At 47.7% G+C, this 18550-nt stretch overlaps 1 protein-coding gene across 3 annotated transcripts in view; it reads right to left on the reverse strand.

The window, feature by feature from the left end:
• The window catches only part of LOC6493955 (la-related protein Larp4B), a 57947-nt gene that overhangs the window by 4893 nt on the left and 34504 nt on the right, over positions 1–18550 (reverse strand). For 2 of the 3 annotated variants that reach the window (XM_014906991.3, XM_001961219.4), the window contains 3 exons: positions 16432–16484; positions 11323–12307; positions 9689–11242 (listed from right to left, as the gene is read on the reverse strand). In XM_014906991.3, coding sequence (XP_014762477.1) covers positions 9689–11242; positions 11323–12219 — 2451 coding nt within the window. In that variant the 5' untranslated portion in view covers positions 12220–12307; positions 16432–16484. Of the gene's footprint in view, positions 1–7281; positions 7692–9688; positions 11243–11322; positions 12308–16431; positions 16485–18550 lie in introns of those variants that run through there. The other variant, XM_014906992.2, reaches the window with a different exon arrangement.

The raw sequence follows: 18550 nt of genomic DNA on the forward strand, positions 1-18550 counted from the left end.
TACACGGGCCGGGGACATCGGGCATCGGGACTCCAGGGCGGAGTGGGTTGAATGCCAATTGGCGGCTGACGGAGGACTCTGGACAGATGCCAGTTGGCGGTGACAAGAGCAATGTGGTGACACCACTGATCTATTTATAGTTGCCGACCAGGCCAGGCCAGGCCAGGCTGAGGAGGTGGAGGTGGCTCTAACCCAATCCGATTTCAAAGGAGCAACATTGTCGGGAATCCGCTTAGCAGATGTCAAGTGTATTGTTGTTGCCGTGACTTGTTTGCGATATAATATTGTTGTGGGGGCACAGGACAGGAGAGAAAGGACACTGGAGGACTGGCTCAGTGCCTGGGAAGCGGGTTTGTTTTTAGAATTCCGCAGGCGAGCCAAGGATAAAAACTGCGACTTAATGATGATGGCTTCAATTGAAATTCAAGCGCAACTAGCAACAAAGGAAGCAGCAGATGTTGCAAGAATAGAGGGATTTCAGCTGAAAGGACACTCTTAGGGAAAGTGATAGAAAGTAGTCCAGGGTAGAGTAAAGAAATCGTCTTAACTACACACTTTATACCCTTTAATCTAACATGGCGTGGGAAATAAAGGCGATTGTTGACATGGATTCCCATAAATAATGGCATTATCCTGGATAGAGCGAGGGCTCTGTCCCCCTGACCCTGACATCCTGGCCGAGTCCTGGCATGCAACCCATTTGTGTTTGGAAATCGTCATAAAAGCCCCAAAGCAACGACCATCCCCGGCACCTGACCCTCCGCCCACACCGGGCTGCTGTTTGTGAGCAAAATTGAATTTAAATTGCATGTCCAAGTTCCACTTCCACTTCCGTTTCCGCTTGCCAGAGTCACCCTGCCATCCACCCCGTCCTGCCTCACCGCCGCTTGGAGCATTGAATTTCAATTGATTGGAAATGCTTGGACCATGACAGAAAACCCAGTTCTAGTGCCAGTCCCACTCCCGATAATGTCGACTATTTTGATAAAAAAAATAAAAAAGAAAAAGGCGAAACCCAAGCCAGCATCTCTGTTAAGCGGATTTTGTTAAGTCGACTTGGCTCCCTCCCCAGCCCTCCTTGGCCTTTGAGTTATTTTTTGTGGCTTAGAGAATTATTTAAATTATGCCAAGTTGGGGCGAGTTGTGTGAATGGCATCTCTGGGAGTTATTGGAGAGGAAGCTCCATCAAAAAGCCCAGAGCACCTGGTGGCGGCGATTGCGAGAGTTCATCCATCGGCTGGGATGAGGCAGCACTTTTCATTTCCGGTCTAGACGCAAAAATCCGAATCAATCTGCTGGTTTATTCAAATGCAATTGGGCAGGCTCTTAATGGGAAGTATTATGGGCCAGTGTTTTCAGTTAAACAATTTGCATTCGGGAGCTGATCGCAAAAAGCTCTTGTTTCTGTCCATTTTTACACAGAAGCTGTGTACATTTTTGGACATTTGATGGAAATAATTCAACAAGTACAGACCTTTAAAAGGTTTTTTGTGGAAAAGATTAATGTTTGTAGCCTGAAATGTCGGGAAACTAACTAAAATGTCCCGTGAAAGCTCTACAATAACCGTGAATAATTCAAATTCGCAGGCGAATGCGCTTTTTTGGCACTTTGAACAGAAACGGCAGCCGTGCGTAAAATGTGAAAATGCAATTTGGAGCGCTGACAGGGCGCTGATGCCTTCGCAAATTGAATCAAAATTCAATTTGACGCAGGAGGAGCGTGTGCCTCAGCTGCTGCACTCTGGCGACAAAGTTCGACACCTCCCACGGCCAACACGCTTTAGCCAAGTTAGTCAATTAAAAATAAGGGAAAAGATGCTACCAAACGCAGTCCAGGAATGGGGGTAGAGCTGAGAGCACACACACAAAGCTGGGAAACTTTTTCAATTTCGGCTAACATAGAGGGAAAGTCAAATATGTGACTCGTGTAAATAATATACACATCTATGCAGTTCAGTTACACTGCAACATTTCTGAATAAGTCAGCAGCCCATCCAGCACCCATCCTCTGACACTCTGGCTTAGATTCGACAGGGTCTAAACTTTCGGCCAAGTTGCTCGAGTTGTCTCCGCACTACAAAACACCGAAGCGCTCACAACAAGGGGCATAAATATTAAAAGAAGTCCTAAAGAAACCAAGTAGCGGTTTCCATTCGTTGAAAAAGTTCTGCTGCGAATTCCGCCGCCGAGGGGCAAAGTTTTCAGCTTGTTTGCAACTTGTTTCGGTCCCTGCCACCGCCTCTGATGCCTGTGGCAGAAAGCAAACCAACACAGTTGCATGTCATCAGATATGAGAAGCGCAGAAGTATGAATATATCCCGGCCCAACCAACTTTGCCAGCCAGTCGAATATCGCTTTCAGTTCTCCAAATTCTGGCTGATAAATTGTGGAGCTCTGGAAGCTCAAGGGCTGTAGAGCTATTGATTCCACCGCAATTCAGTGGCAGCTCCCATTAGATCCAGATTCCATTCAAGCCTGGCCAAGTCTGGGGATAATTGGAGCAGGAATTAATATTCTGCCTATTACCTGAAAACCCCAATGAGATTCCGAGTTAATGCCGTAATCCTGCAAGGACTTCCAGGCCATTAAAAAGTTATCAGCCTGAAGGGCATGCCGGACCTGCTTGGGCCAGCGACCACATGCCACTCGTTTAGTGGCCAAAGCAGTTGTCCTGCCTCTGGCCAGGCTGTTATCCTGTTCCTGTACCAGTCTGCCTGTCTGCCAGTCTGGCATTTGCAATCCGGCAATCGTAAACAGCCGGAGCGGAAGCAGCTAGGACCTAGCCCAACTGACCAATGCAGCTGTCCACTTCCGCTGCGATAAACCCAACACTTCCGTTCTGCGCCAGGCAGAAGGACAAACACAACACATGCGAATGGGGATAAAGGACCTGCCAGAGGCTGCCCTGGGCGTAGGATGCTTGGAGCTCCTGATGCTCCTGAACCAGCCGCAATTTCACTGCCAATTTGCTGCTTTAATCGCTCTGCCAGCCGAACAAAGAACAAGCAAACAACAAGCGATTGCCAGGCCATTTGCTACGCGGCCGAAATTTCAATTTCTTTCTCCACGGAACAGAACAGAACAGGGCAGAGGCCCGAGGAGAACAGAAACCATTCATTATTGACGCACATTTGCATACCAAATGAGCAAAGAAAAATGCCAGAAAAAAATTAAGCAGCAAACTGCTTGGGGGTGGAGGGGCCTTAGCCTCAAACGGATTTGGCCAATTTTCCACACGTTAGTTCAGGTTCAGAAGCGGCAAAGGCTTTAAATTCCTGTCCAGTGCCCAGTGCCCAGTGGCCAGTGGTCGGTGGTCAGGGCGGGAACTGGACTGAGGAGCAACAACTGCTAAAAAACAGCGCCGAAAAACCGGAAATGACGCGCAGTGCGGGCTGCCCCTGCCGGAAATTGCTTTCCCTCGCTTCCCGCTCCCCTGTCCCCGGTCCCCGGTCCACTTCTCTGCCAAAGTGCCTTTGCATGTCGGCTGGCGGAGAGCGGAATCGGAACGTCAACAAGTTCATAACTAAAAGCCAGAGGGAAGCGGCGGCCCAAAGGGCACTGAGAAAAAGGTAGCTGCCTCGGATTCTGTAATACTGAGCTGGGTATACCTTATTTTCTCTCAGTGCCCCACTTATTCCATCCATAGTTAAAGGCCATAGTTAAAGTGCTCTTTTCTCGCGCCTTCCCAGCCATAAACATTCACATTTTACAAGTATTCCCAGCACTTTATGGGGGATACACAAAGTCAAGCGGCGATAAGGGAATAGGGTCTAGGATGGGGGATGGCGGATGGGGGATAGGGGTTAAAGGTCACCCTCCCAATTGTATCTATGCCAGTCACGTGCCCCGCTCTATGCTTTTTTTCATTTTCATTTTTATTTGTTTTCCGGCTCCGCTTGAAAATGCTAAAATGTGTTGCCTGCAATTACGAGACTCCAGCGCTTCTCTGGCTTCTCCCGCGGCGAAATGTCTTTCTTTTGAGCCAGTCCCGAGGTCCTGGTGCTTTCAAGTCATAAATTTTCGCCGTCTTTGAGCGGGTGGATCAAAACAGAGGCCCCCCAAGTCCATAGTAAGCCCGACCGACCGTGGGGCGCCAATACCAGTTGGCAGTAAATCTAAATAAAATCATTTCAGATGTCCTGCATAAGCTTCTGAACCAGGAGACTGTAGTCCTGACCATCCCGCAGCTTGGTCTTCAATTTTAAAGCCCCTCAAAGGGCGTCCTGGCTGCCTCGTTTAATCAAGTGTCGGTGTAAGGCGAGTCCCCCTTTATTTGTTTATGTTTACCGACTGCATATGCATAAGTCCCGCGCCATTTGCAACTTCCCCGGCTGTTTGCCTGATCCTGTCTCGTCCTTTTTGAATTTTGAGCACTTGATAGCAATTTGTTGTCGAGCATTTTAATTGCTCGCGTGTTGTTTCGCTTGGCTTTTCCCTTTGAATCCGCCATCGCATCACATACACCACCACCACCGCAGACGGTTGCTGGTGCTCCCTGCCAGGACCTCCAGCTCCTGCCTTCCGCTTGGGTGTAAATGCCATTCACACATATCGCATTCAGTCCAGGCACTGCACGAAATTCCCCACCAGATTTATGAGCATTTCTAATGGGAAGAGGGTCTTAGGACACTCAGTTTAAGCTCCTTGTTTCTCCGAGTGGACGGGTGAATGGTGGCAGCATTTATGGTACCAGATCCAGGTGGCTGGTCGAGTTTCAGATGCGCTCTTTCCGTGTTAATTTACTTTTCAGCTTGTGGCCAGCAGCTGCAGAAACGACAGCCAGGCCAGCACTGCAGCTCAATTAACACAAAAAGGAAACCGAGGCAGGGAAAGGAAAATCCTGCAATGAAAGGAGCCGGCTCGCAGGAACAAACAAATTGCAAAATGAGTCTGCTGCCGGCCAGAGAGTCGAAATGTGAGCTAAACAAATACAGAAGAGGAGAGGTCCTTTCAAGCAGAGCAGAGTCCTCGGCAGCGGTGGTGCCATCAAATTATTTCAGAAATCGGGCCAAAGGATATGGGCAGGAGGCAATGCCACCTATGGTGGCTATTTTTTAAGAGTATTTAAAGCAAACAAGGCCCCAAGAACTGTACATTGTAGCGCCAACCTCTGCCCTAACTGGGTCCCTTAGACTCTGCTCTGCTCTAGGAGGAGATTGAGGTCAGGCGAAGGCGACAGCTTCCATTGTCCGACTTCTGACCCACTGTCCTAGGGACTCTTGTGTTTCTCTTAATTTATCGCACACACCCAGCCAAACACACACACCACTCTAATGAGCGCTAGTGGGCTTCACCCGTAACCACTTGAACGCCGACTCCCGACTCCCGGGGTCTCGCATCAAATGGCAGAGTTTAAACCTCATCGCTGGTGCATAAATTCCTGCCAGTTTAGTGCTCTTCCCGGGATGCGTTGCTGTCCATTCGAGCATGTTTAATAAGCGTCGCCATTTTTCATGCGCAGTCAACAGAGGAGCAGGTCTCCTCCATCCTGGCCCTTGCGATGATGTAACATGCAGATGGATGACGACGGGCGGAGCAACCACTACGAGAACTATAAGTGCCGTGCCACGTGAAGAGCGGGCCAAGAGCAAGCCAGTTGCAAAATATTTGAACATTCGGACGGGATATGTAGCTATCTTAAATTATAAAAATATACCACAACTACACAGAGTTATAGTTGATCTCTAGTTGAGTTCAATTTTTATCTAATTTGTTTTAAAATTAAGTACTTTTCAAGAATTATTATCAATGTGGCAAATATTGTCATTTTATTTTGTTATCTTAGGCCTCTTGTTATGATTCTTTCAATGATTCCGATCACTTAGATGTCAAAGGATATAAGGCCTCAGTTAGTACCAGAAATATATATTTATATATTTATTTTTAAGGTTTCTTGAGTGGTAATAGCTTTGATTGTAGTTATGAGACATAAAATACAAAAACAACTGACTAAATGCAATAGCTTTTATACTAAATCTTACTTTGGAGGATTTATTTTGTGGGTTTGAGGGAAAATAGTTTTAATAATTAAATAAATTCAACTACTAATATTAACTTGCTTAACTTGCTTAGACAAGGCTTCTATTTTATATGAATATGTTTTAGAAACAAGCTCCGAAGTTATAAAGTAAAGTTATAATATAGTTTCCATAATAAACTCATTTGAATCAGAGCAACTTCGACTTCGCCAAGCACTTTTCCTCCTTGCTCCCACAATCCTGATGAGAATTAATGGCGAAACAAGGAATTCTAGACTGGGAACAAAACCCCATAAAGATATTAATCTCTGGCGCAACTTTCCACACATCAGCAGAAAAGGAAAACAGCACATGAGAGTGACGGCGACTTCAACTCGATTTATATAGTATTTATCAACCATTTGCGTTGGGTGTGTAGTGCCGGGTAGCTGGGTAGCTGGGTGTTCCTGGTGGGTGTGCGGTGGGTGCCCGGGAGTAAATGTGAATTATGATGATGCTGCAGAAGAGTGACATGCCATTTCATACTGTAGAATATCATTTTTGCCGTTCCGGCATTCTGCTGTTCTGGCTATTCCGCAGATGTCTGACTAGGACGCCTAGGAAGGAGGGGTCCTTATTTTATTTCTCCTCGCCACTTTTCCAGGAGCCGGGTAATTTGTCAAGCCAGTGAGTCGTGAACGCTATATGGAGCGAGAAGGGCAGCCAGCCAGGGCCCAGGCCCCAAGCCCCAAGCCCAGGGTAAACAAATGAAATGCTGTTTGCTCTAGAATTTCGTTCGTTTGGTTTTCAATTAGGCGAGTGCGGCCACGCGGCGTATGAGCAATGTTTGGCCATAATTTGTGCGGCAAACAGTCGAAGACACAAAAAGTGAGCAAACAGACTCCGAGGTGGGCCACCAGTGGCAGCAGCTTGGCTTAAGGTTGACAAATGGCCCGGTCGAGGGACACGGAGACACGCCAGTACATCTGTAGCTATTAGACACGTAGTCGGAAGTCCATGGGCCGTGGGGTGTAGCGTGGATCTCACGTGCGGACAAGCTTCCACCCGGACCTATGTATCCTGTAAAAGGTATCCTTGTGCCTGGATTTGTGTGCGTGCGTGTAATAAATTTCACCTGCACACCAGAACTTTGGCAACAAGAGCGCCACAAAAAATTGGGAATGAAGCTCGCTTATTTAGTGGCAAGTCTAGTGTTGCCGGAAGGCAGGTTCCTTCGGAGTCTCCGGCACTGGAAGAAAATGGTGTCCCCTTCAAGTCCAACCAGTAGTTTATTAACTCTGCCATTTCTCTCTCTGCCAGCAGCTACGTGTGAATTTTGTTAATTTATTTTGAGCCAACCGAGAATTATTCCCAGCATTAGACACGTGGAATTGGATTTTGAGGCAACACCCCAACGGGGTATAGGGCATAGGGTATAGGGTTTCCTCTACCGATCGTTTACTTAATTATTTAAAATGCTGCATGCAACCTGGCTGCGTTGCTTCCGAGACAAATGCAATTTGTTGACGGCAAAGAAGAAATGTTGCAATGCAACTCCTGGGGAGTCGAGGAGTCGGTGAGTCACTGAGACACCGAGTTGGAGAAAATGTTGAGGCAGCAGCCCTGATGAGTCACTACCTTCCTTCCTTCCTTCCAGCTCCATCTTGCTGCTCCTCCTTGGGCAAATTGCTATGCAAATTGAGGGAATAAATGATGCTGATGATGCTGGAGCTGCTGCAGATGCAGATGATTATGAGGATTAGCTTTGCAAATGTTGCAGAATGGTTTCTTTTAGCGATTCCTGCTGTGATTCTTATTTTGCTAATGCAGCAAGGCAGGACTAGGAATAATCCAAAGAATATATATATCTGAGAGCTTTATTTCTCCCACTAACAATACTCTCTGATTAAACCCTCTTTACAACTGGGTGGTGTAGAGTTTTACGTAAAAGTTAGTCCCCAGCCTGGCATTTAAAGTCTGGCATTAGCAACCAGCTCGAGTCTAGGCTGCAGAATCCCGCCATCACCGCAACATAAACAAAATTCGGGCAGACTTTGAGAGGGAAACCCAGCCGCAATATGTGTAAACCTAATCTGCTGGAGCAAAAGTTATCAAATATCAGGGAATTCAGTATCTCAGCTTGTTTATGCCCGGCACTCGGTGGGGGCTAAGCCCGCTCCTAAAGCCTGCAAAGTATTGCGTCTGCCGGGGCGTCATTTTTCAATTTTCCCCGCCCGTGCACCTGCCCGGGAAGAGCCAAGGAGGACGGCCCACAGATCCTAATAGGAAAGCCAACATATGCAGCTGTGTCTGTGGCCCGGAATCAATAATGGGAGGACGCAGGCGCTTCTGCCCTTATGGGCGGTGGCGCGGCAGAATAAAATCACAATTTTATCTTAAGCCGCAAGTCGAATATCGCATATAGAATCATACTCTCCGACTTATTCATGGCCAGAGTGAGGAGGGCGCCGATTCAGTGACGAGGCAAGAAACTTTGCGATTATGAATAATGGGATCTGTGGCGAAAAGCAACTCCAATCTGACGTGGCACTGCCATTAGCAGAACTCATTTTTGCACCACAACTGCGGGTGTGTTTTAATCTTTATTGTTGGACTAGCAACTATTGAGTGCCGAGACACCTTCAGACACTTGTTCAAATATTTCCAGCAACTACTGGTCCAGTTCAGATGTGTTCCAGCTGGGTGTAAGGTTTCCCCGCAAGGCTGGAACAGTGACTTTGTGTTTCTGTCATGTGACTCGCTGTTTGTCTATAATTTGTTTTGGTTTTATGGCTTTATGCAAATACCGGATACCAAAATCTCCTTCAAGCTGTTATAACTAATTTGCTTATTAATAATGCGATTTGATGGGCCATAAAAACTACAAGCAATGATCAGAGATGGAGGGGAAAGCGGTCAAGGCCCCATCGGACAAATAAGTCAAGGTCACATATGTATGGCTTTAATTGGGAGGCGAATTGAATCGGATTGGCTTTGGTTTTCAATTTAAACCTAATGGTCTAGGCACTCCCTCCCGAAACAGTTCTAGAAAGGCATGACTTTTTGAAAAAAGTATAATTATAGCTCCTATTTAATTTATGAAAATATTGCTCCCCTAACCAAAACTTGATTTTCTTTAGATCCAAAATAAAACATGGCAAGATCTACTTATTCCAATCAGAAACAAAAAATCTTCCATTGAAAAATATAATCAAATTGGAGATTAATTAAAGAAGCGCACAAATCAATGTATTAAATTGGATATTTCAACTTTTAATGAGCATTTCAAAGATGCGATAACTGCTATATGCCATTTTATTTATTTTTTTACTTGGTACAGATAGGTTTAAAAAATGATACTTTTTAAAAAAGAATTATCAGAAATACTGTCTACATAGTTAGGTATTATATTTGGTAAAATTTGATCAATTTCTTCTATCTCTATATATGTAGCTCTATATTCGTTTTGGACTTCTGTTCTGGCTCAGGGCAACCTAACAAGTCACTTGAAGCAAGTTAAATTATGAGTGAAGATATAGTTTCCCGATCCCTGTTCTGTCTTCCTGGACGGAAAGAATTGAGAGAAACAGGAAAACGGGTGGACGGACATGCTCATATCTACTCGGTAGGGGATGCTGGTGAAGAATATTCTTACTTTATAGTGCCGGATTCGTCTTATTTATAAAATTACGCTACCCTCTGTAAGAGATATGAAAATAAAAAACACTCACCTCCACGCAGAACTGGCATCCGCACTGCTGCAGCGACATGGCCTCGGCCACATCCTCCACGTCCAAAAGGCAGAGCTTGCAGGTGAAGGGCTGGAAGCTGGCGGAGGGCGTGGCCGGTGTGCCGGCCGAGGGGGTCACCTCCGCCGAGGCGAGCATCTCCCGGCGCTTCAGCGTGATCCCGTCCCGGACGCAGCAGGCCTGGGCCGCCTGGTTGGCGCTGGCCATGGAGAGGAGCGAGGTGACGGTCAGCGGGTAGGCGTGGTCGGTGCCGAAGGGACCCAGTTCGTCGCTGCCCCCCGGGGGACCAGCTGTGGGCGAGGTCGCGGGAGTGCCGGCCGAGGTCGCCGGCTGCTCGTCGAGGGTCAGGTTGTTGGCCGAGCTGGAGTGCAGCGTGGCGGTTGTGACGTTGGACGGCGGACTGGGGCTGGTTGCGGTGCCGCTGCCACTGCCCCCGCTGAGTCGGATCTGGGCGTTCACGTTGATATGCGGCTCGTGGATCTCCGGGGTGCCCAGGGCAGAGCCCGGCCGGGGCAGGAAGCCATTGGCCAGGGAGTACCGCGACCCGGAGGCGGCCAGGGACAGGAGGCTGGAGCAGCGCGAGCAGGTGCCCACGCCGTTCATGCTGCTGATGCTGTTCCTCAGGCGGTTCAGCGGGCGAATCTGCTCCACGCCGCTGGCACTGAAGACTCCGCTGCCGCCGTGCACCGCCAGCGAGTGGCCCTGGCTGCGGCTCTGGCTCATGCCGAGGCCGTGGCCCTGGGGATGACCCTGACTCTGCCGGGTCAGGGCCAGCACCGTCTCGCACTTGCGCAGGCCGGTGTACTGGACAATCGACTGCGACTTCTCCTGGTGCAGGCTGCTGGCGCTGCCCTCGCGCCGCATCACGTGCCACAGCTTCTGCTGCACCACGTTCAGGGAGCTGCTCGACCCGCTAATGCTGAGGCTGCTCCTGCCCTGCCGCCCGTTGGCTAGCTGCTGCTTCTGATGGTGGCCAAGTTGCCGGCCGCCGGGGTCCCGCAGCACCACATCCTGCTCGGAGGGCGTGCGCGTGATCCGGATTTCCGGCGAGGCAGGACGCTCCCGGTCCCGCTGCTCTCGTTCCCGCTCGGGCGGGCCACTAGCGCTGCTGCGACTGCTGGCCCCGCTCCCCTTGAGCCCCACCAGCGACTTGATGAAGTTCTCGAAGCGGCGCCGACGCGGCAGTTGGCCAGCGCCAGATAGGCCCAGAGAGATCTCCAGTTCTCCAGCTCCCACGCCACTGCCGCCGCCACCACCTCCTCCTCCCCCGGTGGTGGTGGTGGAGCCAGAGCCAGTGCCGCCACCCGCCACTCCGCCTGTTCCGCCGCCACCTGCGTCGCCATTTGCCGGGGCAATGATGACCTTGCTGCGCACCTGCGGGTCCAGCAGCGCAACCGTCTCCGCGTCGCCGGAATCGTGAACGTGGGCGTGGCGGGGCGTGGCATGCAGGGCGGTGGAGGCGGCACTGGCGGCCCTCTGGCTGGCGGAGCGCTGGTGCTGCTTTGAGTTGGCCAGATTGTGGATGGGGGACGAGTCCTGCAAAGGATTTAAGGATGAAGTTATTGAATAAAGCTCCAGGATGGCTCCAGAAGCCCAGGAAGGTAATAACGACTCACCCGTGAATCCTGCTCCAGCTCCTCCTCAAGGGCGCTGTAGACAGGAGCGTACCAGGAGTAGGAGAGCTGCTTGCGGGCGGACGGAGCCGCGGCACCTCCACCACTGTTCGCCGTAGGGTGGGCCGTGTGTCCAGCGGTTCCGTGGTGCTGCTTCAGCGGGACTAGCTTGCCACCGCCTCCGGCAGCCGCAGCTGCTCCTGCTACGCCGCCGCCGCCTCCCGAGCCGCCGGTGGTCACCAGATTGTTGTTGTTGTAGCTGAGCGGTAGACTCCGCCGCTGGTGGTGTCCCCGGGTGGGCGGTAGGTGCTTGGTGGGCTTCCGGCCCCCTCCGTACAGGCTGCTGTGGTGCTGCCTCCGCTGGTTGGGATGGTGGTGGTGGTTGTGGGAATGGCTATTCTGGGACAGCTCCTTCTTGGTGAAGATCAGGGAGGCGCTGTTCTTGTTCAGCCGGATGGAGCGCTGCTTGTCCACCACCGTCGCCTCGATGTGGGTGAGCAGGGGCACCGTCTCCGACAGGGGCAGCAGGTGCTGGGCTGTGCTCGACTCCGAGGGGAAGTTGATCACGAAGTTCTCGGCGGCGTCATCAAAGATGCTCGCCCGCGCGACACTCCCGCAGTGCTCCTCGGAGGAGGGACTCCGCTGGGCGCTCTTGATCTCCGGCTGGTAGCTGCTGCTGTAGCTGATCTTGTTCTCCACCAGCAGTTCCAGCGGGGGCAGCTTGGCGTGGCTGTGCGAGCTCCGATCCTGCTGGCTCGGCGGCGTGGCATGCACCTGGTGCGGGTGCGAGTGCGAATGCGCGTGGGAGTGGGAGTGGGAGATCGGGTGGTGCGAGTGAACTTCAGTCGGCTGCAGACCCGTCGAGGCTGGCATCGATGGCATCGCCATGGGTGGCCGCATCCTGGCCCAGGCTGCTCGCGGCTCTCAAGGATCGAAGGATGCTCTGCTTACCCGTGGCTGCCACCGGCAGCGACATGTTGAAGAAGGCCTGCAGAATCACAAAAATAATGGCGATTACTAGGAGGTTCCAATCGCAAATTGTTTGATATTTTAAATATTTCAATTTTTCTTTTATTTTTTCAAGTTATTTCTCGGAAAGTTCTTTCTCGGAATATTATTAAACTGAAAAGCAACCAAATCGATACTGAGAAAAATTAATATATATAAAAAATGGCAATTTGAATTTTGACAAGTAGGGAAAAACTGGTTTTAAATGCAAAGGAAAAAAACAAAGGTATTCTGTTCTATAAAATATGCCCTAATCATCCTTCCCCTTTCCTAATACAAATGCATAATAAGTTTAAAGTTATTCAAATTAAAACTTTTACTATCCAAACTCAAAGGGGATTTCTCTCCCCTAAAAGTAGATAGGGACAGTAGGAATCTCCTTTTAGAGTACAAAGTTAAGGACAAGAGGAATCTAGTTTGTGACTTAAGGATTCCCTAGAAAACATATTAGAACACAGTACAATACAGTTCAGTACAATATCGTTCAGAACAGTATTTATATTTCATTTCTACAATATATACCATTGTAGTTCTATCTAGCTCGAGTAGTATTCTCGTTAACACATTCAGAAGTAATAGACGTTTCCTAGAGAGTAGATCGGGACAGTAGGAATCTCGTTTATACATTAAAAAGCATTATGCATTCTCTAAAAAGTATATAGGGAGAGTAGGAATCTAGTTAGGACAGTGGTTCTATCTCGTCTCTACAATATATTCCCTTTTAAATATCAATCTCCATTAGGAATATCGTCTAACCATTTAGAAGGATTATGCACTCAGTAGAGAGTAGAAAGTGACAGTAGAAATCTCGTGTATTAATTTGAAGGGATTAAATCTTTTCTAAAGAATTGATAGGAATAGTAGGATTTTCGTCTATATATTCTGAAGGATTACGCATTCTCTAGAGAGTAGATAGGGACAGTAGGAATCTCGTTTATATATTCTTGCGCCCTTTAACACAAAAATGGCTTCTAATAACACAGTATCAAGCTTACTACTTAATTTTTGCTCAAAGTTAAAAATATACAAGAATCTAAAGGTAGAAAAAACATATTTTGATAAAATGCAACCTTTTGAACAAAAGTGTGCTTAGACCAAACACAAAACAGGAAATTTGTAAACAAAGGTACCAGCACCCATTGGGTCGGACCGCAATTAGAAAACTCGTAGAAATTTGAATAACAAAACCCCCATCTGCTGAAAGAGAAATAATTTCGAAGGAAGGTTGCTGAAAAAACACAATTTAGCTACCTCAACAGTTCTCATCTAGGGTCTGCCTCCGCAATCCGCCTCCCAACCGAGCCCTACTGGTCCCGAATTGCATTTGCATTTACGGTTTTATTGGATTTATGACGGGAGGAAGGGAGTTCCCAGGGACGAGCTCTGCCTTCCGAATTGCGACTAGAATTTGGCTTGCGGCTCACAGAGTGAGTTTGAAATGCAATTCGGCAACAGATGAGAGCCCTCCACCTGCTCCTAATTAGGGAGGCCTGACAGCATCTGGAGGGGAGATCCTTTATTAATGTGACGGAATTTGATTCGATTACACGATTATGCGGTGCTTAAATGATGCATGACGTGGCTTAAAGTGGCTTTCAATGTCGGCAACTAGCAGTCATCTGGAAACTTGATGGACTTTTCCGATCCATCATGCCAGGCCGGTCTCTTGGGCTCCAATCGCCGCCTTCGAACAGGACGATTGTACACTAATCCCTCGAATGTTCGGCAGCACAATGCCAAGCCAATTTAATGGTAATTAAATGGGGAATCTGTTTGACTCGCCGCCAGGAACTAGGCACCAGGCAGCAGCAGCCCGCTTTTCAGCCAAACCACTTTCAATTTGCAAACTCCGACAGGAGAACAAAAAAGGGAAAGAAGTCTCTGGGGTAGCGGCTCCTCCCCATCGAGCCAATTGAGTTATTTTCAGTTCGGGCCTGGCCAGGTGCCACGGACAGTCTGGCTGGGGGCTGGGGTGTTCAGCCGTATTCCCCGATCGGGAATGCAAATTGGTAAATAATAAAGCGAAAAACGGCGAATTCGGTAAATTAGCTTCATAAATTCAACAGCGATTGGGCAGATGGTCATAAATTAGTCGAAAATCGAAGCAAATAAAGCTTTAAATGGGTAGTCCACAATTGAAATACTATTTGGAGCGAGACTCCTAGTTATTCCGCCGTATCTTGGCCACACTGTACCGTGCAACTCCGGCCAACCTGCAGGAATTTTCCATTCATTTCAACTTAATTACGGCGCCAGCAGAAACCGAAGCCGCAGCTGGCTCAAGTTGCACATGCCGCTCTGCTGCCCCGCCCTGCCACTCGCCCACTCAAGGAATGTGGGTATATTAATTTTTGGCATGCCACCGTATACGAATACCTACTGTCCCGAACTCCTCCCTGGCGCTGACTCTGGCTCTGGCTCGCCCTCAGCTCTCTGCCAAAGGTACGACCCACTGAAGTATGCAACGAAAAAATGCGCATTACGCATAATTGCCGAGCTCAACTGAGATACTGCGAAGTACACTGCGAAAAAGCAGGTGCAGCTTTGTGGAAAAGTAAATATTAAAACTATTCATTCATAAAAATATAAAAAATAGGTAAGTTTTTGAGGAAAGTTTTTGAGAAATGAATCAATCTTAGGGAAATATTATTTTTTTAATCTAATTTCTCTTGTTTTTTTTTTTTTTTTTTTAAATTGTTTTGTAATTTCAAACGATTTTTAATAATGCATAAAAAATATAACTGTTTAATATTTTTACTAACCATTTATTTTTTTCATTTGTTTATATATTAAATATATTATTACACATTAAATATTAAATATAATATATTTAAGATGTAGACAAAATAAGTTAAAATAAAATATTAATTTCTCATGAAAATATCTCATCCTCAAAGTAGAAGGAGAGGAAAAGGATAAGTGCTGGTTGACACGATTGAAGGTCCTGTGGTCGTCCGAAAAACGAAAGAATTAATTCATGAATTAAGGAATTCTCATGAATAATGAACGTCGCTATCGCAGGAACCACAAAACCGAAAATAAATTTAATTTTTCAATAAAATTAATGTTTAAACTACTTTTTTGACTTTGTAAAATTTCTAAAAAATATTAGAAATTGTAAATTTGTGTTGGTTTGGCCATAAAGAGATATTTAATATTCATTCATACCAATTTTTGTGTCGAAAAAAGTTGTTTGAAGAGAAAAACTTTCAAAGTTCGAGTCGCCCGATCAAATGGTCTAAATCGAAAACTATTAAAGATTTCAAAATTATTTGAGGAAGATTTTAGTGAACATCTAGAATTATAAATTCTTGTTTTAATTATTATTTTCCAGACTCTGCGACTTTCGATTAAAAATCTGCACTGCATGTTGAATATTAATGACAAAGAGCTAATCACGAACTGTATGAATAATAGAACACCTAATTCTTAGTTAGTTGTTAATATTTAATATTTAAATTAATATTTAAGAAACTGTTTCGGGTGAGAGAGTTTCTTTTGGAAATTTTGGCAAGTGCAGGGAAGACGGAGCCACAAGCCGCAGCGCTGGAAAAAGTGAAAGATAAATTGCTTGCCCACGCCCACGTAAGCGCCGCTACAAGGCCAAGTCAGAGGGCGAAAGGGGGTCGGTCGGAGGGTCGGGGGGCTGACGTCTACAAGACACATTTGCCGCCAAGCTGACAGTGACTGTTGGGCTCTGTTCTGCGGCGTGAGGCGTGCGGCGTGCGGCATGCCCCAGCAAAATTAATCGTCCTCGGCGCACATTGTGAAATTCCGAAAATTTGTCTCTTTCGCATTTACATCCAACGCCGTTTAAGCCAGGTCGAGGGAGGCAGGTAGGAGCCTGGTCTAATTGTATGAGAAGCAACGTAAATCCGTCAAATCATTAATGACACGCCACTGGGCTCAGACTCCCTGCCACTCCCCTTAGTCCCCAGCAATCAAGCAATCAAGTCGCAAAATCCCCAAACAAAAATAACTATTTTTTGCCCCATCACCGCCACAGTGGGCCAACTAATTGACGTACGTCAATTGGCCGAAAACGGAATTAATGAAGAGCCCAGTCCGGCCACAAACACTGAATTATTTCAGGCAGCTACTCACCATTTTTCAAGAGGCCAGTAGAAGCGCTAAAAAGCCAGAATTCCTCGGTGCACCTGCAATAAATATGAATTTTTATTAAGTTATTGGCTAAAAAACAGAGCTTTAGTTATAATATCAGGTGTTTATTTATGAAGCAGATTTAATTTAAAACTTAAATGGCCAAGAGCTGGTTGTTTAGGCCTCAATTGTGGCCAGCAGTGTTTAAAGTTTAAACTTTAAAGGCGTGTGTGTCCAAGTGGCTAATTAGAAGAGCTCCTCCCACCGCCCTCGGCACTTGGGTCGGGGTTAAGCGTGGCCAAGTGGATATGGCCGCAGGACTGCCCTCAAAACTGTGCTACGTTTTATTTATGGCTTAACCCCATACAACCGCCCACCCTCCGGCCTGGAAAATTGAGTTAATTATGATTGCCGGCTGCTCATGAGCTCATGAAGAAGGTCAGGGGGCTGCCCGTCCATTTGTCAAGTTTCTCGATGATAGACATTCTCTGGATGATAGAAAGTTATGTAATCGCAGTTGTGAAAAAATCGGAAAGCGAGAGACACGCAATTGCTGACGTCAGTGGCAGCGCAAACAACTCGAGCGGAGATTTATCTTCCAGCCAGCTACCCAGTGGCAACGGAGCGTATGTGTGATATTTGTCAAGTCGGAGGAGGGAGAGGGAGGAGAGGAGTGGCAAGTGGATCTGTCTAATTAGCTTCCAAAGGGTTGACTGCCAAAAGACAGAGTGGAGTGGCAGCCAAGAGTGAAGTATCTCGTGTCCAGCAGGGGATTAGCAGAGCCACACTGCATAAGCAGCTTATGTCCTGCGCGACAAGGACACTCTAAGGCGACAAATTAATCAGCCAGGCAGCAGGATGTAGTTTCTCAATAGAGTTGCAGTCGGTCTTGAGTCCAACTTGGCTTATATAATTACTGATTATCTGAGCAAGCGATGGTAGTAGAGCCACCTGAACAAACAGTTTTTGGAGAAACCCGGCGATTAAACAGTTTCCAGCTGGCTGCGAGTGGGATCAGCACTCTCTCCGGCTTGTTTACTCATTAGTCACCCCTTTGTTTGCCGCCTTCACGGGCCGCTGGTCCAATTAACCCCTGGTCTGCCCTGGACTGGGCTGGCGGCAAGACCAGAGCCAAAGTCCGCCTCGCCGCTCATCAATAAGCAATGGCTCTGCAATAGAATCTCAATCAAGAACGTGACACGCCTGGCCACCTGCCCGGCAAGAAGATTGCTGCAACTCGAGATGCAACTTCAGGAGGCGAATCTCCCACCGGAATCGAGCCTCGAAATGAGATACGCGAGCCTTTTCATCCGCCACGCCCCGTCCCGTCCCATCCCGGCGATGGGACGCAGCATGGAGGGCACTCGAGAGTCTAGACAAGACAGACGATTGTATAATGCTGAAATAAACAGGTTGGGAGTCGGAGGAGGTGGTGCAAGTGCCAGCCACTTGTCAGGGCACCGGAATCTGCTCACATTACGTATACGCCCCTTGGGCTCTGCGCTCCTCAAGGGTTGAAGCTCTTTAAGGCCGTGGCTGGAGGAAACTTTCCGAATTAAAGATTACCGCCGGGCTGATTAGGATTTCTCTTCTCGGAATCCCAGCGTCGGGGGTCGGAAGGGAAGCTGTTGCTGCCCCAGCTGACGCCACTTTCATGTCGACGTTGAAAGCCGCAAACAACACAAAGGCAGCATCTTGCAACAGCTGCTCCTTCCGAGGGATGCAGTGGCACCCCCACATCCTGCTTCCTGCTGCCTTTCATGTGCATCCATTAAAGTGCCAATAGCAGGAGAGAACCCTGGTGCCAGAGTGCCTCCGAAAATTATGCTTCCTGACAAGCTCGAGTGGTGCTGCTTTTCGGGAATAACTTAATATCCTTAAATGGATTATGGCTCTCACAAGCTGTCTACAATCGATATCAGAGCAGCACAATAGTGTAGCTTGGAAATAAAATTAAAAGTCTGATTACTGTCGCTTTAAGGTTGTTTATTTCCCAGACTATCTCTAATGGGAAGCAACGCAATTCTGTTTACTCTGAGACTTCCGCTTGAATGCAGCAGCCCAGTAGCCACTAGCCACTAGTCACAGCCATGGCCTTCGCCGCCAAATTCGGAAATAATTA

The sequence above is a fragment of the Drosophila ananassae genome, chromosome 3L (assembly GCF_017639315.1).
Source record: "Drosophila ananassae strain 14024-0371.13 chromosome 3L, ASM1763931v2, whole genome shotgun sequence".
In the NCBI taxonomy this organism is placed as follows: Eukaryota; Metazoa; Arthropoda; class Insecta; order Diptera; family Drosophilidae; genus Drosophila; species Drosophila ananassae.